The 22,782-nt window shown below is 39.4% G+C and overlaps 1 protein-coding gene and 1 long non-coding RNA gene across 3 annotated transcripts in view; both read left to right on the top strand.

The window, feature by feature from the left end:
• Positions 1-4,838, top strand: part of nnt (nicotinamide nucleotide transhydrogenase) — a 34,689-nt gene extending 29,851 nt beyond the window's left edge. Inside the window, exons 21-23 of one of the 2 annotated variants that reach the window (XR_004659901.1) lie at positions 1,107-1,222; positions 2,267-4,003; positions 4,093-4,838. Coding sequence is in view for 1 of the 2 variants with exons in the window: in XM_034896244.1 (XP_034752135.1) it covers positions 1,107-1,222; positions 2,267-2,416 (266 nt within the window). In the remaining variant the exon portion in view is untranslated. Of the gene's footprint in view, positions 1-1,106; positions 1,223-2,266 lie in introns of both variants that reach the window. The other variant, XM_034896244.1, reaches the window with a different exon arrangement.
• Positions 4,839-13,181: 8,343 nt separating this feature from the next.
• On the top strand, positions 13,182-22,274 carry LOC117959402. Its single transcript, XR_004659932.1, has 3 exons — positions 13,182-13,458; positions 16,215-16,217; positions 22,263-22,274. It is a non-coding gene; the product is annotated as an uncharacterized LOC117959402 (long non-coding RNA).
• Positions 22,275-22,782: the final 508 nt, after the last annotated feature.

Consider the following 22,782-nt stretch of genomic DNA (forward strand, 5'->3'; position numbering starts at 1 on the left):
GTGGTTGGCTGCTTAGAAATTAAGTGTTAACGAGCAGTTGGACAGGTGTACCTAATAAAGTGGCCGGTGAGTGTATATTTGTAATATATTTGATCACAAAAAAATGTCTTTAGAGTGTGACGTTGAATGTACTACATGTAATATTTTGATTGAGGTCTCTCAATTAAAACAATAACAAAAGAGGCAGATTGGTGGTTGTGAAGTAGCGTGGGTCCTGGGATCTGGGATTCGTTGTCTTCACCACCATTGTCGTCATTGTAGCCAGCTTCTCCCAGTTCGGATTCCTTGAGTGTTCATTGTTCATGAGGTTTTTGCCAGCAGCCAAATGTGGTCCCCTCCTCTCCAAAACTATAGGACCAGGTTATAAAAACTGGTTAAAAAAAATACTGAAAAAAGCAGTTTCACGTTAAAAATCAGTGTTCTTCCCACGCTGTTTGACTCTTAATAGAAGCCGGCCGTTACCTTGATTGAAATTACAGACTTCTCTGGGTTTTACCATTGTTATAAACATTTGGGGTAATTACAATTTACATATTATAATAATAAATAATATGGTTGTAATGTGGAAATGTTACATATTATAAAACAAATTTAAAGGATAGTTTGACGTTTTAGGAAATAGACTTATTTGCTTTCTTGCCAAGAGTTAGATGAGAAGATTGTGATACCACTCTCATGATGTATCCTAAATATGAAGCTAGAGCCAATAGATGGTTAGCTCAGTATAAAGAATGGCAGCAAGGGACAATGACTAGCCCAACTCCGTCCAAGAAAAAACACAAAATATATCTGCCAACCAGCTAAAGCTCACAAAAACATTTATATATAATCTGTTCAATCTGTACTCAAGTCAAAGTATCAAAATGACAAGTTGTGGTTTCATGAGGAATACGGTTGTGGAATTATTTCTTGGCTAGGACTTCCTGGAGTCTCCGCTGGTTGCCTGGTAACCTTACAGTGACAACAAAATGATGTAATTTGTGTTGATGAGCGAAAGATTGGATAAGATATAACGTCATTGCGTCAAAGGTCAAAACTAATAAAATCGTGAAAACACGAGGTTAAAGCATTGTTTTCTGATTTAAATGTGTTGGGTGTCCAATCAGAAACCGACCTGGTCCTGGTGATCGGTGCCAATGACACGGTGAACTCAGCCTCCCAGGAAGACCCTAACTCTATCATTGCTGGTATGCCTGTTCTAGAGGTCTGGAAGTCTAAGCAGGTGAGACATCTGGTACATGCATGTGTGATAATGATGTTGCCCTGAAACCCACACAGATAGAGGAATGCAAGATTTTCCAACAACTTGCCTGCTTTTTATCGCCACAACTGAAGTTTTGAGTCCACACCCGTAGAGGGGCCTCCATTTGAAGACACGCACACACAGACCTAAAGAAATACATACTCAAACACACTCAGGCTCACATACATAGACACAGATTTTTCCAGTTCCAGGTGCAGTGCCATCCTGATCCCATTAGTGGTGGTTGTGTCGCTGTGGAATGACAACATTCGAAGCATCCCACTGACACCGCTCTGAGATCTGGGATTTATACAGCGCTCCCACTTTTTTCCACACACATTCCCCCGAGGAAATCACAGAGGACATTCTACCTAACCATGCACACTCATGTGGACGCACACAGAGACTCACTTACAGGTGGACAGATAAAAACGCACAAAGACAAAAATTCACAAAAATGCTTTTAAACAGTCATTCCTAAGTGCCCAATTATGCATACATGAGTCATGACATGAACTACTTTTTCATACACAACTTTGACTTTTGTTGAAGTCAAACATCTTTTATTGAATTAATGTTGTCCAGAACAAACTATGAAGGAGTTTCAGATCATAATTTAATTAGGTTTATATTAGCATTTAATTGATTTATGCACATTATTTTTTTTTATTTAATCAATGTTGTTAAATGTGTTTAATACAGCAGCTGTTAAAATGCAAACATCCCAGCATTATTTCTAGATCCATGTTCAATAGACAGGTTGTTGAGAAAGAGAGAAGGGCAGGGATGAGGGTACATTTCTGGTTTTACTTCAGAAAAGTTGGCATAGCTTGAAAAAGAATAGACATCTCCTAAAATTCTTTTTAAAAGCTCTTCAGGATTTTCACATCTAATCGTCCAATTAGAGGCTAATGAGTGTGTCTGCGGGTGTATCTGTCTATCTGTGTGTGTATTGCTGTGTCTGTGTATCTGTTTGTGTGTGTAACTCTGTGTCTGTGTGTGTCTGTATTTCCTCCACTCCAGGTGGTTGTGATGAAACGTTCACTGGGTGTGGGATACGCAGCTGTTGACAACCCCATCTTCTACAAGCCCAACACTGCGATGTTGCTAGGCGACGCCAAGAAGACTTGTGATGCCCTGCAAGCCAAGGTTCGCGAGTCCCAGAGCCAGTAAGACTGGCACCTCCACTCAGAGTACACAGGGAGCAAGGAAGGTCAAAGACAATGAACGTTTTTGCAAAAATATCTCCACATTAAGATGATCTTTGTCTGATTGTGACTCAATTGAGCCAATTAAGTAAAGATGATTTAAAAATGTTTTTGCCACACCCTTCCTATCATCTATAAATAAAAGAAATAAAAATGTAATTTAAAAAAAGCCATTGTGCAGTAGGATCCAAGCAATGCAGATATTGTAGTTCTTCTATTAGTGCTCCCACTGTAGTGATGCACTCAGATACAGGTTTACAGGCATGTCTCTTATTTCTCGATAATAAATGAAGGGTAGGTCAACAAATGCATGTGGTCCGTGTAATCTGGGCTGTAACCGACAGTGTCATCTTCATTATAGACACCTATATTAATGCAGAACAACAATGAATTGTAGATGCATTACGTTATTAAATATGTTAAAATTCGCTATTAAGATATTTTCGGAAATAGTCACTAGTTGATAGAAAATTTGAGATGAATTGGAATTAAAAGAGACCAGATGAAAGAGATATGAGAGCACTTAGGTTTTCCACACTGTTAGGTGTTGTCCCCAATGTTTTCTCCAGAGATTCCTTTTATTATTGTAAGGTAATTTGCTGTTCCCTTTTGATAGATTTATTCAGTCAAATGCCAATGTTGCTCCCTTTTTTTTCTGTACAAGTAAAAAGAAAAAAGCAGGTTAGTGCACCATTATTGTAAAGAAATTTACAGAATTTTTTGTATCCAGTCTAATTACTGTTATGAACCTAGAAAATCACTTTTAGAAGCCATAGCTGACTATAGAAACCTAGTCATGCTGTTTTCTTTTCACTCCACCTATGCCTCTACTGCAGCATCACACATGGATCCAAAAACATTAAAGATCCATTCAAACCTTGTCTATCAAGCATTTAATGCAATCAACCAACTGAATAAGACGTTTTTATTTTAAGTGAGACCACAGCTGTCATGTAATGCTCGTAAAGACTGGAACTCCTCCAACAAACAGACACTCTGATAGCTGAATGGGTTTTATGATGTTTTTGAACCAGGTGCATCACATCATCCTGTGTGGTTCTGATGCTACAGTACACGTGATTTGAGGCTAGCCTTTGGTCTTTACGGTAAAGGAGGGTGGTTTTTTTCTCTTTTTTTTTTCTTCTTTTTTTTAAGTGAATGTGGCTTCATCCACTCCAATATGTGAGTCCTCATTATTTTTCTAGAGGGAAATTAAGGATCACTGTAAACTAGGGCCAGATGTTAACCTGACTGTTTTGTAAATTGTCTAAAGCAACATTGCATTAGTCAGATTGTATTCAGGATACATGAATTGTTCATCGTTATTATTAACCATTTTTAAAGGAATTGTGTCCTTTTTTTACTTTGCTACAAACCTAAACTTGCCAAAACTTTCCCTTCTAAACCGTATTTGTTAGATTGGGCACAATTATAGATGGAATGGTTACTGTTCAACCACTTGAGTAATTCTTGAAAGATCAATGATAAAATGACAGTAGCTCCCCCTCTACACCTAACTAAAAACTATATCACCAGAAACTTAGTCCATCTGGTTTTATTTTTGACTAAAGTTGGATTGCTGCCATCCTTTTAATAACTTCAGGTTCCACAGTTTTGATGGTCCTGATACAGTAGATCTAGAATTAGTAAGAAGTTTTCCTGGTACAATGTTTGAGGAACAATAGGTCATGAGGTGACATGGCAGCAGTTTTCATTACTTTTAAGATCTACCATAACAACTGTAAGAAATTAGTTGTTATAATTTCGTTCTGGGACCTGATACATTGACCATGACAACTATCCTACCTCTCCATAAAACGACCAATAACTTTCCAGAGGACCCTCATCTGACCAATCACCCTTGACTGAAATGACCACAGGATGTCTCCACCAGTCAGCTCTCATTTATCCTAAACCTGACCAATTGCTTTCTGTTTTGTGTTCACATTGTGTTTTTGAACCATTGGACCTCAGTTTGCCCTGTCTAGCTGACTATGTTATGCAAGTGTAGAGCTGCAGGTGTCATTGAAAGGTTATGGTTCTTCCATGTCAATTTACACAATTGCAGTCATTAGGGACAATTAGATTGAGATGTTTGCTTAACATTTGTAGCTTGTTGCTGTTTTTGAGGTATTGATCAAATTAAGGGAGTCAAAGAATATTAATAGTTTTGCTAATGTGCCCCTTATCTTTTTTCGTCTTCTTAAGGAAAGTATTTTTGTAAAGAGGCACCATGTATGTGCAGCACAACAATGGTGTTTTCGAAGTTGACCGTGTTTCAGTGCACTATGTTAGGGAGATGAAATGATGAAATGTACGGTGAATGTTTTTCCCTGTTGTTTATCATGGAACATTTTCATCCCTAATAAACTTGTATTTACACTAGATGTTGCCTGAGTGTGTCATTCCTTCCCTGACGCACTCTTAAAGGTGCAATTGAATTTCCTGATAATAAACAAGTGGAGCTGCCAGGATTTCCCAGAGGTCTACCACAGCTTTGATGGTAATCCTACCTGCCCAGTTTGGCGGGGTTGAAAGCTCAAATATTTGCTGCAATTACCTGGCTCAAGGATCATGAGGAGAAGTTGTATCCACATTTGCACACATACTTCATCTCAACATTGCTGCATAATAATGGTAGCCATATCAAAATCTGGCAATCAGCCCTTTGATTGGATGGAAATTAAATGCAGCTGAAGAGCTCAAGATAACAGTATAACTACTTAAAATAAGTCACGATAAGCCATTGAAATGCAGCTAGGAAGTGGTTTCTTTTTGCTGTCCTGCCGCCAGTTTCATGCAATGAGCATGTCTTGTATTCCAAAAATGAAGCTATGAGATGAACACAATATCTCTGCCTTGATGAGGGATAGTGGGAAGAAGGTACACACCTCTAAGTGTTCCTGTGCAACAGAATGGGATCGCATGAGTTAGTCATGAGGGTTGTGATGACGACTGAAATGTAAATACCAGTTTGTGTGATATTTTCACCTACAAGCGGCACTTGATTGCTATTCATCAGCGGAGAGTGGACTGGAGGTACTTAGAAGGGGAGTGGTTCCTACAGAGATGGAGTAGATTAGACCTTAGATAGATTTATGAAGATGGGGATTGCATGTGTGTGTGATGAGGGTGTCTTCATCCTGTAACAAGTAGCACTCAGACAGGCCGTTATCTGCTCTCAGGCTGGATGACATCTAAAGTGAAATGTCACTCCCACAGTAGAAGCCAGATGCGGAGATAGTGAATAAGAATGGGCTATCACTTATTTTTATGTGCAATCCGGTCCGAACTGTTACCTTCTTGAGCTTGTGTGTGTGTGTAAGTAAGAAAGAAAGCATGAAGTGCTGAAGGATAGCCAGCATGTCCCAGCCACAATAAGCCTCCATCCCTTCTCCCTACTGGTGTAGTCTGTCCTCCCTTGAAAAAAACAAACACAATTTGTTTTGCCTGGCCTTGCATGCAATTTGACATGGAGGGTATTTCATTATTTACAACGAGTATCTGTTTTGGTGAGTGAATGTTTTTGAATCTATTTGATGATGACACACACTTGTGTGGATTCCATGTTTGATCACATAACATTTCTACAGTAATGTACTACAGTATAACAATTAGTAAGTGAGCAGAATGTCCACTGTTAGACAGTTGTGGACTCATCTGTTAGGGAGCTAAAATGGTCTGTGGGCTATATTGACCCCCTGCTTGACCAGCTTGTACATTTTAAAACAGGGCCCCTGGTAGACAAAACAAGTAATACTCCAGAACCAGCCTTAAAGCCCATATCATTTTAGATGCTTGTGCTTTAGGGGTGTAGGCAACAATATCTTTACAAACAACATTTTAAGTACAAAAATGGTCACAACGCAACTAACACACAATGAACCTGGTGTTTTAGGGTTCCTGAAGGGGAGGGGTCCTGGAGCTTTGCTCAGTTGGTGACGCTGCTTTTGGATTTTATGGTGCATTAACATGCATTATATGTTTTTAACTGATCACATTTCGTATGTAGATTAGATTAGATAGGGTTAGTGGGTAGAGCACACGCACAAATACTTCTAGGCTTATACCTTGATGCAGGCCAAGGGTTTGAGTCTGACCTGTGATGTCTTTCTCTCCCAGCTGTCCTGTTGATTAAAGGCAGAAAGAAATTTTCAAGAATTTTCCTAAGGCCATGGGGTTCGACCAAAGGACCAAACAAACAAACAAACAGACAACCAAAAACACTCTCTGTGCTATAATCAGAGGGTGTTTGTTTGGGCCTTTGGTGTTGCAGTAAAAGTCGTGCTAACTTTATAAAAAGTCTGCAACACACCTCGTTCCAAAATGGCGGTTAATAAACCGTCATTACTCCCTCTTTAGCCCATCCGATGCTGCTAATTTGGCAGTAATTATTCAGCTGTGAAACTGCGCAATGTTTCATTTAATAAGAAAGCTAGGTTGTGTTATATCGCTGACGACTTTATCGGATAAATAATGTGTCCCACACAACAAAGTGAGAATTGATGGTGTCAGGTGGGCCTCAAACGCTGCTTCTGATGCAAAGGGAGTTTCTTGTCGTGTTTAAGCTAGCTAGCTCGGGACTGCAGTTACTCTTCCGAAAGGACTTCTTGCAGATGAGACGCCGAGCACCTTTCTTCACGTCAACTAGCTAAGTACCCAGGCTACTACTGCCTGTAAATTGTGCTGTCATTGTGTTTGCTTTGTGCACTTGTCTTCTGCTTGCTGATAATGCTACTAATGTGAATTAAGTGTGGTGGCTTAAGTTTTCTTTTGGTTGTTGTTGTTTGATGTGTGTGCATTGAAGCACTTCACGTCACGAATACTCATCATGTTTGAATTTATAAATTTGATTATAAATGGAATGGGGCTGGATTGGTTTTGGCCTTGGCCTAGAGATTGTTGGTGAACGTGGGCAGTTATTGGCTCAGTGATATGGACGTTATGGTAACAATGCCATGTTGACTTTAGGGATGTAGCTAAATAAGGCAGTGTGTGTGTTTTTAATGATTTTTTTCACATTCATGTGCTTAATTTGCGCTCAACACTCACGTTTCTTCCCATTCATATTTTTTTTCACCATTTCCACACTCCGCTAATAATCTGTGAAATCTGACTTAAGAAGAAATGTGTCTGCTTGCTTGCGTCATATGATGCTGACCCCTTGTTCTGTGGTTTATGCTGCTGCTGCACTTAACTGCATTCAACACATACTGTAGTTTCAGTGCACTGTTGACATACTCTCTTGTTTAAATGCTAATGTTTAAGCTTTGGGCCAATGATTTGCCATGTAGCTGATTTGTCTAAGGCTGATAACAGGTGGATTGTTGGATTTAATTTTTTTGTCTCATTTCAATGATAGTATATTTCTTCCGATGTCTGGATGTCCCTGCCTGATTTGTAAATTGCCTGCATGCTGGGACACGGCAATCCAGCGTCCCCAATGCTGTGCTGAGCTTAGTTTGTGTATGCTGGTAGTGATGAGGTCATAGCCTACACCTAAACATCAACTCTGAACATATTCTAACACAACTTACTTTTAAATCCCCTAAAACTACCAGCAAATACAGTTTGAATGCTACAGCAACATGTCCTCTTCTCCCCCACTTACCACTACAGGAACCACAGTGTTCCAGCACTGTTAGTTCAGGAAACACATTTTAAATCAAAGCTAGGCAGACAGGCTTGAGCCTCTGCTGTATATTTGATCGTGTGATGAGCCCCAACCTCAGACACCGCAGGCCTCAAAACTATCTGCAGCTCCAGACCCTCTCTTTCTGTGTGTGTGTGTTACTTAGAGAGTGAGTGCACAGCCTTGTGTACATGAAGTAATCCTTGTTGAAAGGCGTGCAGATGAAACTATGTGTGATTGCTGAGATTTGTATTTTGTGTGTGTGTGTGTGTGTGTGTGTGTCAAGCCAGAGGATGTGGCTGGGCTAGGGGATGAAACCTTTCCAACAAGCCTTTTTATACCAGGATCAACATCTGTTTAACATGTCTTTTTACCAATTGCCAGTCTGAACATGAACTACATACTGTATTTGCTATTCAACTGACATGCAACAGCCTGAACTCAACACAGGGGGCGTTATTTTATATTTTCAACGTAGGGCCCAAATTAGAGAAATCTGTTCTCGTAACCTCACGCATGATCTTGTTGTTACTAGGGATGGGAATCTCTTGGCACCTCACGATTTGATTACAAATCAGATGCCAGCGATTTGATTCTTATCCGATTATCTTGATGCAACCGTTTTTTAACGTACCTTTCCATGCGTGATTTAAAAAAAATAATAATATACATCTAAATCTGAGGTTGTTAGATTTTGACAAACAGCATTTGTTGTTCACTATCCCATCCTCTTCCAGTCACAGTTTTCTGATTTGTACATTTCTGGAAACAGTAACTTTTAAATAAAAATCAACACTTTTTTTTTTTATAATTGATTATTAACTTATCAGAACCAAGCATTGAATTGTTCTAGAGGGAATTGCGATGCATCTAAGAATCAATTATTTTTCCCACCCTACGTGGTACTTTCTAGTTCTTTAGGCTAAATATGGGTCTTGGGATAAGCACTGTTAAACTCCACAGTGGAACCTTTTTATTTTTATTTATTTTGAAATCGCTGTGGTTTCTTACTCCATTCTCATACCTTGTTCAGTCTGATCTTTCATTATTAGTACATTGATTTGATTATTATAAGTCCAAAAAATGGATCTACCATACAAATAGATTTGTTATATCTTTGTCTGTTTTTTGTATTGTTATGCTGCTGTCTTGCCAGATTCCCCTTAATGAGAGGTCTTCGAACCAAGTGGAGCTTGCCTTTTTTACTAAATTGTTTTTATTAAAAAAAAAAGCTAAATTATACATTTATTTTTGCCATTTTATTAGCTTTGAAAATAAAACTGTCTTGCCTTTTTCATCTGTCAAGTTAGGGTTATAGGGTGAATCACATAGGAGATCCATCAGCCTAATCTATCACTGCAGCACTGGTCTTGTTATGAGTGAGGGTGTATCATCATTTGCGTTACAAATTGTGGACTTCAACGAGGTGAATCTCTTTCATCCTTGATCTTCAGCATGCTCCCTCCCTAAATGTCTAATCTGATCGTCCTAACAGCTTGTTTGGAGAAACTGTGTTATTGAGCGGTGTCTTAAAAGCCCCCAGACCCAGGCCTTTTGGATACATTGTCCAATGGACACACTCAAACACACGCAATATCTGCCCTAGAAGTTGTTTTGACTGTGACAGCAAGAGATAAATGTAGACACACTAACCTGGCCAGCGAGCAACGCAACTGGCCTCTTTACTGTTTGTTGCTGCTCAGTGCTGGCTTACATAAACATTGTAGGAGTGTGTCCTTTTAAGCTGCTTTTATTGTCCAGCTGCTCCTCAACCTCTGGATGTAAATTGTTGGGATGGAAGCATGAGAGAAGAGTGAAATAACATGGGGGTGAAAGATGTTGAGGTGTGGTTAATGTAGTTGGAAGAGGTGAATGGATGGGATTTTCTCTGAAATAAGGGTGTGTGTGTGTGTGTGTGTGTGTGTGTGTGTGTGTGTGTGTGTGTGTGTGTGTGTGTGTGTGTGTGTGTGTGTGTGTGTGTGTGTGTGTGTGTGTGTGTGTGTGTGTGTGTGTGTGTGTGTGTGTGTGTGTGTGTGTGTGTGTGTGTGTGTGTGTGTGTGTGTGTGTGTGTGTGTGTCACACGAAAGCAGTGCCATCACAAAATTCAGAGAAACAAAATTTTTATTGAAACATCTTCCCAGACCACTTAGCATCAGTTTGTTATTGTCTTGTGGCAAGGTGAGTGTTGTAGGGGCAAACAGAAATGCAAAAAGATTGAATGGTTTGGAAACCCAACCTATGTGCAAACTAGGAGGGAATCACACTACAGGGCTTTGAAGCTGATGTAGCCTCAGACACAAACACTGGGATGCTTCCTACATGATATGCTTAATTTTCCAAAATAGGAAAGGAAATTTGAGGCTTTAAAAAAAAGCTTTTTGTCTTTTACTCTGTTATGTGCTGAATTTGTCTATTTTGTCTAGGATGCTGTACTGCTCTCTTCACCAAGTGTAAGGAACGAAAATGGGCTCCAATAATAGCTGCTGCGCTCCATCTGGTTCAGTCTCGTTGGTACAGGTCCCACTGTAGGAATCTTCCACAGTAAAATACAGATTTGAACGCAAACAGAAAATTGCTTTCCCTGTATTTTTACATGGCAAACGTGTTTAAAATCTACGGAGACAAGTTTTGTAAGTTTTGATTTCTTTTTATTTTTTTTGTTATAATAAAAAAACAGTGGTTGCCAAAGGGGGCAACCAAAGAAACAACCTAAAATGAGGTCTGGAGTGGAGCTTGAATGACTCTGGATCTGACTTTGTGTGGTGTCCTGTATCTGGTTGGTAGGGGGTTGTTAGCAACTACTCTTTTCAAGGTGATGAAACTTAACTCATGTCTTTTATTGATAAATATGGTCTAATCAAGAAAATAAACAAGAGGTCTTTCAATACCACGATTTCACTCAAGGGTGAAGAGAAGAAATTATGCAAAAAAAAAAAAAAAGGGACCAGGGAAAGGACATACAGATGGTAGCGGGTGTGAGAAGAGCAAGGATACCTCTCCCTCCATACTCTCACTCTTCTTTCCCTGACTTTCTCCCGCTCTGTGGTGATGTGTTTTCCAACACTTCTTCTGTGGTATCTTTTTGTAGTTTGACCTTCATATCTGTGTTGGGATGACAGAGAAGTGATTAAAAGGCAGAGGGAACAAAGAAGAAAGAAATTGAGAGACAAAAGCTTGTGTGTAAGAAATTGTGCGTGCGTGTGTGAGTGAGGGAAAAGCATCTTCAATGGGAGTCATGTATCAGCTCTATAACCTCTTCAGTGTCAAGGGGGCCTCATCAGCAATGTACACAAAAGAGCGACTGACACAATGAAAGAGGGATAGAGTTTCACAGGCAAGGCAGGAAAAAGAAAACATCACATCTCTCCCCTACCTTTCTCTTTTAGTCTTACTCACTTTCTGTCTCTTTTGTAATGTTTGTAAATCTACAAAGGGAGAAACACCTGAGCCCCTTATTAGGGCAGCACTATGTCATAGAAGGAATGTGCCACTTGTGTGCCTGTGTATGTGTCTGTGTGTATATTTGGAAGAAAGCGTTCAGCTGCAGCCAGCATACCTCACTTACCTACCTACCTGGGAGTCTTTGAACGCTCCCCAGCTGTATGGAGGCCCATTCAGTGATCAGTGGCTCACATAAAGTGTTTGATCACACAGTTTGGATATCTGATGAAGCCTGTTTGTTAGCCAGGGAGAGACTCAAATTGTTGGCTTGCTGATATTTTGGACTGATATTGTTTTTTTTTTGTTTTTTTAGTAAATGCACACTAGGGGTGGGACGAGGCACCCAACTCATGAGCCGTCACGAGACCTGAGACTGGGTTCACAAGACCGCAATAAGACAACATTTTTCCTATGATTTGTCCTTGAGAGAGAGAGAGATTAAAACAAAAATAAAATATGTATATGTCTTTACAAATGCGCAAAACTAAATATACATGTAAACCATATACTATCATAGAAACACAGAGTGAAAGATGAGCTCTTCCCCCTGCACTAAACACTCTCCACTGGTCTGCAAACTCTCTTTCATCAGAGAGAGGAACCTTAAATCCACTTTCACCAGAGACACAAACATGTCTGTCAGCTCTCGTCCGGACACATTGTCCATTTGTTTTTTTTTCTGCTTTTATAAATCGACAGTGTGGCCTGACCAACAATAGAATTTCACAATCGCCACTTCTTTGCTTTTTCTTTCTTGTAGCTAGCACCAAAAATAAAACATCCCCAAAGTTCAGAAACACAGTTTTCAACTTGTTAAAAAGAGTCTTCAGTCTGGGACAGTCCAGGTAACAGTGGATGATGGACAGAAGGGACATTAGGAGGACACGGTGGGATTAATCTTGACCAGAAAGACATTTACCGCCAGAGCCCCGTGGAGGATCCTTCGCTGCAGGTCTCCAGACCTCTTGTTCAGTGGAGGCTTGTAAAAAGTCTGTAGGCTAAAGCAATGTAAATGCATTGCGTATCAGACCCCAAAAGTCCCAACACTGCTGATGACCCAAGCAGAAGGTTGTGAGTCTGTAAACAGAATCAACATGTGTTACTGCTATGAATTTGGACAGTTTAGTCTAGAAATGTCAAAATGAGCCTCTCCAAAAAAGCTAGAAAAAAGATAGCCATGACTCAGTTGATAACATTTTGGAGAGACAGGTCCTAACCAGAAATATAATATTACACAGCATGTGATCATTAGGGGTGTGACGAGACGCTTACTCCACGAGACGAGACACATCACAAGATGGGTTCACGAGAACGAGACAAGATTTATAAAAATAAATTTAAAGAAATCCTCGATGACTCAACTGAAAAATCACAAAATGCAAAACAATTTAGGTGCATTTTGAAATCAACTATTAATGATGAATGTTATTTAACTTTTTTTTTTAACTATTTTAATGAATTATATGCAGTAAAGGACGTGCAAACACTGCAAAATGTTTTGTATAAACTCTACCAACTGGCTTCTGCCCTGTACAATTTCACATAAGAAATCTAACTCCCTTCCACAAACTGAACATAAAAAAATAAACCGTATAAATAAAATAAATGTGTAAATAACAGAAAAATAACACTTTAAATGCAAACAGTAAGTGTATTTTGCATAGTGCTCGTGTTAGCGGCGGTATACGGCATTTTTTTCTTACAATGTTTACATATTGTGTTCGTCTTGTTTGTCACTCTTTCGCCGTTTATCATTTCCGCAGGAAAACCAAAATGTTGCCACACAAATGATTTAAAAGTGGCAGGGGGATCTTCAATAGTAATTTCACGCTGACATCACATCGCCTCACGAGACAACTTTTCACCTCCACGAGAAATCTCGTCACGTTTTAATCTCGCGATATCTCGTAAAACGAGATCTCGTCACACCCTTAGTGATCATAGATTTCGTGTAATGTACAGTATGAAGACTGACAGAGCCAGATTATGATGAATTGTATAAACTCCAAGCCTTTAAATGTAATAAAAGATGACTTATTTGTCATACTGTACTCAAATGCATGTGTCAATATTCCCACAATTGTGTTCTTGTTTACAAAAATGCATTATTTATGTGTAACTATTAGGACTATCAATAAAGTCTAATAACTAGGCAAGACTGGTGTTTATTGATGCCAAATCCTTTTTCCATCATTTGCTCACATTAGTTCAGGATGTTTATTCCAAATTGCTTGGGTGCGTCAATGCTTCATCTTTGTTTCTGAGCAGAATTGGGAGTGTGTTTTTGAAATGTTACCCCACACACCCCGGTCTACACATGGATTGCTCCACATGCCAGCTCATCACAAGGCCTGCAGAACAAGTCAATTTTTTTTTTGGGTGGGTGGGTGCATGCCGATGTGTGGGTGTTCCTTGATTACACTGTAGTCTATGGATGTATAAGGTTAACTACCAGTGCATAATTGGCTGAAAGACTACCCAGGAAGGTATACCATCATCATCATGATCTTCAAAATTGAACTGATGACTTCATGATGACAGTACCATGAAAAAATGACTTAACTTTCATCTGTCTCCTGTTTCTATGTTCTCTTCCATGTGTTTTACTGGATGTAATGAAAACATTTCTTTACTGTGGAGCAGTTGATCTATCTTTCCAACAACTTATCATCAATATATAATTTGGAGGTGCTACAAACCTTTTAACATCACAACCAGTTTAATACCATTAACTGCTAGCTGCTGGATGCGTAAAAGCCATGTTTCAGGGCCGCTTATTTCTGTTTTATTACAAAAAGTCTTATTTTCATTAATACAGTAGGTAACAAAAACATTGTACTTTTGTAACATTGCTACAACGAAGTGAAATAGGGCAGTTATCATGAGCAGTCAGAAAATCAGACAACAAGGTAACAAGCAACAAAAGCGGCTGCGATGCGGTTAGACTTCCTCGCAAACAGGCAGGTACAGCCTTGTCTTGAGGTGAATGACTGACAGGCTGGAAGTTGTAAGGCAAGGCAACTTTAGTTCTATAGTACATTCAAAACAAGTCAATTCAAAACGTTTTACATAAAACATTAAAATGCCCATATTATGAAAGAAATCACTTTTTTTCTGGGATTTGGGGTGTTATTTTGTGTCTCTTGTGCTTCCACATGCATAATAATCCTACTTTGCGCTGACCAAAGTTGGAGAAAGTGTGAACAATATCCAACCCTAATGGGCAATAATTTAAAGTTTAGCCTGTGTTTTACCTTCCACTTCTCTTTCCTGTGATTATCTGAGCACTTTATTTTTTTTCTACATGTTCCCAGATCTTACAGTGAGCACAATATTATTCTAATAGATTAGCTGATGGCAAAAAAACCATAATTTTGGCTGTAAAAATCCAACAAAAGAGGATCATCTTTAAAAATTGTTTCCACAGTCCTTGTTGCGGCTGTAAGCAGTCCAAAAGAGTGCTGCCGCGAGGGACTAAACACTGAGAGATGCACACATGTGACGCGCTCATGATCGTATTGCAATGATTTTATTTTTCTTCTTCTTCCATATGTACAATACACTTAGCACTGTTGTTACCTTATGTAATTGTTAACTGGTGAGTAGAAATAATTGCGTAATACTGTGTGCTGCGTTGTGCGCGGTGCGGTCAACAAAGTGTTCGCTCCCAGCTTCACCCCCTCTCCGTCAAAGCCCAAAGAACCCAGGTGCACAGGTGAGGCAACAAATATATCACTTCCGCTCAAACCGTCATGAAAACGCCCACCACCGACAATATTAGCGCATAATACAATAATCAATTAATGAGACCATAAACAACATATTGTGGCTCCTACAGTCCTGTTCACATGCTTATCTCTGTAATCTTTTAGATTCAGATCCCTGAAAAGCTTGACGAGACAGACAGAATTTACTGTTTCAGAGAAAACAAGTACTTCAAGTTCAAGCACCAGCTGACTGCTGATTTAATATCTGAGATCTTATGATAAAGAGACAGAACTGCTGCAAAAAAATCTGAGAAAAAAAACGCTTTGAGTGTTTTACTAATGTCAGACTGTCTTGCTACATTTCCTACTTCAATTAAGCAATGTCTGTGTGTCTGAATGCATACATGTGTGTGTCCTTTGTGTTTTGTATTTCCCTGAACAGCTCTACTGAGTCTCCACTCTAAAACAAATACAGCAGGAGGTCACGGTTAAAGATGGGCCAAGAGAGACACCACAAAGAGTAGAGGGAGCAAGATCGATGTCAAATAAACTTGCTGCCTCCAACAGCTTGTTTATCTATCAGAGTTTTCTGGTGACTCACTCTGAATACATTTGTAGTTGTTTATGTGTGTGTAAGCACTAGCTCCCATTTGCTTGCATGAGGTGTGTACATTTGTACAATATTTAGTTATTTTCCCGCCTTTTGTGTATGTTGTCAGTGGGTGTCCCCCACTATCTGTGGTAACCCTGGGGTTGCCTATCTGCCACAGCTGGTATATATTTTAAAGTGTATGTTTAGTTTTTGTTTTCTCGCTTCAGCTACTGCTGCTGCCTGACTGGTTTAAAAAAAAAAAGATTGTTTATTTTGCGACACCTTTGGGTTACCTGACCTCCAGGTTGGGCACTACTGGAATTAAACAGACATGAAAGTTGGGGAGATAGGAATTAAATGATTATAGTCATATAGATTCCTGTAGTATCAGATAGTTATGTTGCAGTAATTAGTCAATATAAATAGTTTGTTGATTCGTCCAGATTCGTATATTATTTCACCCCTAAGGTAAGAAAAACAGCTTTAGCGTCATATTTTTATATGCTTGGTTGAGACTCTTGCCGTCACTTTTTGACGCTCTGGGTCAGGACTCCTGGCGTCACTATTTGACGCTCTAAGGATTGCGTCTAGCCCTTTGGCATCATATATAGGCGTGCTTGGTTGGGACTCTTGGTGTCACTTTTTTAAGCTCTGGGTCGGGACATGTAAGTTTTAACTGATATGTGGCACAATAACGGGACAGTTAGGTTTAGGAAAAGATCTTGGGTTCGGTTACAAATCGTACCTTTCAGTGTCACACAGGAGAAGAACAGGACACAAACCCCGGCTTCTTGGGTCAAAGTCCTGTGTTTTTTGACCCATCCACTAACCCAACCAACCTCTTTACGCAGATTCGTTAGGTCTTTCATACTACTCAATAACGTTGTCGCTCTTAATGCTCATCTAATAGCTCTGCGGACAAGCTGCTGCTCTGCCCGGTGTGTCCCTTACAGACACTGAGAGTATGGGACTCTGAGAACCAGTGATCAAGCAAGTTTTACAAGTTGGGAGTGAGAACGAGTTGTAGATACTCTATCTAAAATTAGTCAAGAAGGATCTATAGCCATAGTAAAACAGTTTTTGGCCATCAGTATTATAGGGATTAGCAGTGATTGTTAGCATGGTGGTGATGAAAATCTTAGACTTTGGGTCTGCGATCATTGTTTCTATGTTGGTTTGTGTTTTGTATGTTGACTCATGTTAAAAACACATAGGTGCCCATCGCTTTTCTGCTATTTTCCAGCTTGATCTCTTCCGTTTTTTAATTTACATTACAAAACCTGCTCTGAAAAAGTACCAAACAAGTTTTAGGACACTTTGGGTCTATTACTCATGTCCATGTGTTTCTGAGTGGTACAGAGTTACTTTGGGGTGATTGTGTTAACAAAGGGTGAATCATCCCACCCCTAGCTGGATGTCTCACCACTAGGGACTATTGTAAATATTTGAGAGGAACTGTTGACACGAAGATAACACTGTCTAATGGATATACAAGCCTGGACTCAGAAAAGCACAGAAGGGTCCGTGGGAATGATGGAGAAAAGAATGGGGGGGAGAGAGAAAGGGAAAGGAGGGATGCACCGATCCAACGTTTTTACTCCCAATATTATACCTGGGACGATACTGAATATTGATCCGATACCAGTGTTCAATTAATCAGATGCCTCACTATGTGGAAATGGCTGGGATCATTATTTTATGTCTGCAACATTATTACAATCATTAGTTTTTGAGGGGCACCTGAACGCACCATGACTTAATGATGGGCACCTGAATGCACCACCAAGTCCCATTGGAGTCCATATGCTTTTCAGTTTTTTGTTTGTTTACATAACTTGCGGGGAGGGCGAAATGTTGCCCCACCGGCCACTTCCTGAAAGCGGGAGGATTAATTTGTTCTGTTGTTTCTCCATCATCTTCGACTGTGGCAGTGGCCATGGTGTCTGAAAAGGTGCAGCTGCAGGCCACACCGAAGCTAGCGCTACTCTGTGTCTTTAGCGCCATGCTTCTTGCTGGTAAGCTACGTTGTGTCGTCTGTGCTGTGTTTTTTGTGTTATTACATTTTAAATAAATAGTTTAAATGTGACCATATGGCCTTAGCAATAAACAAGCCGTTCTTTTAATGTCCCAAACATTCGTTTTGTGCTCTTTCTTTTTAAATTTTTTTTTATTTTTTTATTTTTAAACCCAAATTATACCCAACCCTAGGAACGACACAGGATCTAATATTTTAATTTTAATGCTTACGATAAAAAATTAACTTAAATTAACGTTAAAACAAAATTCATTTTTTTCTGTCTAGTCTGTCTCATTTTTCAAAGTCCTGCCTTTTAAATATGCCCAGCAGTTCACCAAAGATTTTATTTAGATGAGTAAATGGAAGAAGCAAAGACATAGATTGAGACTGGAAGGGAGAAACTTTCCATTTCAGTACTGGTGTTTAGTTTGAGATTATATCAATATTGATAAAACTGTCTGTTACACTGATTTCAGGCAGATTACCTTTTACTATTCTGAGAAGCGAATAACGGCAGAAAGAAGGTGACTGCGGCTTATACACAAACTAATACCAAGCCCGAATCAAGTCCATCTCCAGGATAACAATACAAAGTGTCATTCATCTTGATTAAAATGTTGGAGATGGAGTGATGTTTACACTTTAAATGATAATGATTACAGTGACTTACATTAACAAAAGAAAGGTCATTGTAGAATTTAGCCATGAGATTAAGTTAAACACAAACAAATGGTTTCTTCACTACTTTCAGGTTTTTTTGCACACACTTTCAGCAATACTTTACTGGAACCAGCAGTTTGTACTGGAGTCACGTTACATGAGAAATTCTTCAAAAGCACAGCCTACAGCCTTGCCATCTATTTCTGTTGCTGTTCGACACACACGCATGTTTACACACTGCATACATCCTATCATAGTACCATGATATTCTATTGTTAGTAAAAAGCCTCTGGTGGTGAAGCATCAGTTAAACAATTCCTCTGTCTGTATTTTGCCTGTTTTTGTTCCTTAATGTCACTGTATATAATGGACAATATCCAGGCTTGAATTGGGTATTTGGCTACAAAATGTGTATTATGCTGTTATGCACATGCTTTCTTGTTAATATCTGCATGATGCCATACAGTTTTCTCTTGTAACTTAGACGTTCACTAGACGTAATATATCTGCCTGGTATATGGTTGGTTTGTTTTGTCTTTTCCTGGTTAAACAAGAGGACGTATCGTCCTTTTTCATCCATTAGCCAATCAACAACGAGAAGCAGCTTCCTTTTAAATTTAAAATAATTTAATTTTAAATTTGTAGTTATTGAGGCTACATGCTATAAACTAAGAGTCATACGTTCTGAAATACTGATTTTGATTAATATTATGCCCTTTCTTAAAAGACGGGAAACAGGGAGGGAAAAACACAATATATTTAATCAGATTTAGTGGCAAAGTAAGTTCAAAACATACATTCATTGGCTCGCTGTAACAATAGAAAATACAATCATTCTCCAATGCTCCTGCCATGAAAGGGCATGTTAAGAATTCAGAATATGCCAAGGTTCAGTCAAATTACCATCATGGCAAAAAGGGGAAACCACAACCCACAACATGGAATCTCAACAAGCCATGATGAATGTTGAAAAGTAAGACCGTAAAATAGACAGACAAAAAGTCTACAAGGAGAAGGAAAGGAATTATCAGAGGAGGTCTGGAGGCTGCTGTGCCAATTTACACTAAAAACTCCAAACTTTGTTTAGCATTGCAGTAACTTACACGTTACTGCAAAACAATAGGGAATTACCCAGATGATTACCCTAACCCAGTGGTTTCACTGTCCGACGCTGCCCCTCAGGGAAATTTGAGACCGCTGCACTTCTCCCCCAGATAGATACCCGCCCAGGTAGATAAAACCCACCCATCATCAATGTATTTTTATAGGGCACCCAGACCAGCGGCATCCAGCCCCTCCTATTCGTGAAGGCGAGCGTCACATGCACGATACATCGTCAACATTCACTTCACATTCAGTGGCAATCGTAAGTAGTCACATGCTGCTGGTAGTCTTGCTGTGGGATTAACTGTATTGATTAACAGTAGAAATGCTCTGGCCACACCACTGTGAAGCACCCCCAATGGCATTTATCTTTCTGGCAGTTCATCAGCTCCGAGGCAGTCTCCACTCAAGCTTATCTTCAAAATGTTGTTAACTGGAGCTGAGCCAACAGTTTAACAGAGCTAATCTGTGCTTAACCGAGCCTTCATGTTTGTCTCTGTGCCCGTATTCATGAACTGTATTTATATGTATATCTAGTACAAAACGGCGTGTTTAGGATCCCCAAAAACACAGATTAAAACACTTTGAAGACTGAAAAATTATCTCATATGATTTAACAGGAGTTAGGAAGAGACAGTGTTAACATAGTACGGTTTAAGGAAAAGTTGTTATTATAGGCCTGTATAACATTTGGGCTGCGGGTAATCAGGTATTTTATCTGCTGATAACCATACCATTTGACAGTGAGTGCTAGTCTTGCATTTCCAGAAATATCTTGACAGTGCTGTGGCAGCGCTGGAGTTTTGGTGTTGTTTACGCCGCTTATCTATTCTGGGATGGGGGGAAAAACTCGCCGGCTTGTTGAATTTCTTAGCATTCACTACCCTGGGTGGTGCTAAGCCCTGTTTGTAGCGACAGGGCCCTTGTTTGCACTAGTTAGTGGAGATTACGTAAAGAAAGGGACATCCGGTGGGTGATAGTTAGGTGTCGGGCTTTATCCCAGAACTTTGCACCGAGTAAACCAGACTAGCTGCTTGCTAAAACTTTAATACATTTTTAGTAGCCTATATTCTTTTGCATGGCAAAATTTTTTTGCAACATTAAAAGAATGCCAAATGAGCTATGAGCAGTTCCTGATTGCCAAGTACCTATGGATGCACAGACCCCTATCATTGGATTACTTTGAAATTAAAGACAACTAAAAAAGTGACAATTCTCAGGCAAGGTTTAGAGTTATTATATTCAGTTATTTCTAAGCAGATTTTTCGATGTTTATTTGCAATGGACATAGATAATATTACCAGGAATTGTAACTTGCACTGAATCTAAAAATATATGCATCATGTCTTTGTGCTATGACTCAGAAAATGGCAAAATGCAGCAAACCCACTGTAAGGGTTTTAAAGCACCTTAATTGCCTCCATGAGCTGTGTCAGCCTGTACCGCTCTTACAACTGCTTCCCATGTTGTCGAAGCAGCCAACCACATTAACTTCATTACATTAACATTAACTTCCCATAGTTTTTAGAACACTGCATGCACCTCTGGCCCAGCCCATCTCCTAAGATTAGTAAGACTTTGTGTGCAATATAATGCGTAGATCATATCAAAAAGACATTCACTTAGATAGATTTGATGAGTTAGGATTTTATCAGGAAGTGTACTTAGACACCCATACAGAATGCTGTTGTCCCATCCAACCAATGGCTTATTAAAAATGAATAAAAATATGCCTGCGTCTTCACAGTTTCAAACAAACATACACTTCTGGCAAGACTTGCAAATCATCAGCTCAAGTTTCCGTCAAAGAAAACTTTGGCGCATAATTTATTTCACAATTAAATTAAGAATTTCATATGCCTTCTTGATTTTTAAAATGTTTTAAAAGTGATTAAAATGAGAGCAACATTTATATAGTACATCTAGAGGGGGGGGGGGCTGTCACTTGACTGTTTAATGAAACACAGCGTTTGAGCTGTTGCCCAACTTTTTGTCAGTAAAGCGCTCATGTCTAGTGAACTGTGTGTGTGTTTGTGTGAGTGAGTTCTCATGCATGTGCAACATTAAGTGTTCCAGGAATCAAAGTGAAATGAAAGGGATAAAAACTTGAGCTCCAAAGGACCTTAACTACGCCCTGAAGGGCAAGCACCCCCCTGTCCCCTCAACGTGTACACACACTCACACACACACACACACACACACACACACCCCAACACAAACGCACGCACATTCACGTGGCAAACTAACCTGTAGCCCATAGGTGAACTCCAGAAAGAGGAGAGAAACGAGTTGCCAGCTGCACCCAAAACATGACTGAAGAAGTGAATGACACAAAATGACCAATGCAAAAAAAAGTTAAGACATTTTAACATAGTAGAGTAGACATGAGTCTTTTGATACGCTCAACTTGCTTTTGGGTAGTGGGGAGGAATTTCCTCAACAAAAGTGCACTGTTTAGGATAATAAGATAACCTTTATTGTGATTCCACAGAGACCAATGCAACAAAATTGTGAATGTAACTGTTTGTGTATTAAAGACCGTAAACAAGATACGCGATAAATAGCTATAACCACGAATAATTTAAGGTTCACAAAAACAATGGCCAGAGCTGACACATCGAGACTGACAAATTTGATAAAACTAATGCTCCACCCAAGAAAACATTTGGGGAATAATGTAGAATACATTAAATGTAAAAGACTTCCATTGGGTAACGCTCAGACAAGTGCCTGGATAAAACTGTTGAGCATAGTAAGACGTTTCTTGTTACATAATGACCAATTATGCGGCAAAAAATAAGTTTTTACAATTTAAATGATTCATTTATTGGGATTTCTGAAACATTGAGGTCCTTGTAGTCTGATTCAAGATGTCTCGAGGCTTTTTATGCAGTAACAAATGTTTGTTGGAACGTGCATGTGTGCATATACTTTTGTGTGTTGGAAGTGTGTGTATCTTTTTTTTGGTCAAGGTAGGAGTGTGTGACTCATGCTGCGTACAGCTGTGGTCCAGATGAAGGAGGCCACCTGCTCCCGCCCTTTCCTTCATTTTCTTACCTTCATCATTTACACGTTCTTCCAGACACACAAACAACCTCCAATTAGGCCAACCTTGACTCACTCTACGCCTGCATTTTGTACACACTCATGCACACACTGAAATACGAACTCTGCCACC

The sequence above is a fragment of the Etheostoma cragini genome, chromosome 16, assembly GCF_013103735.1.
Source record: "Etheostoma cragini isolate CJK2018 chromosome 16, CSU_Ecrag_1.0, whole genome shotgun sequence".
Classification (NCBI taxonomy): domain Eukaryota; kingdom Metazoa; phylum Chordata; class Actinopteri; order Perciformes; family Percidae; genus Etheostoma; species Etheostoma cragini.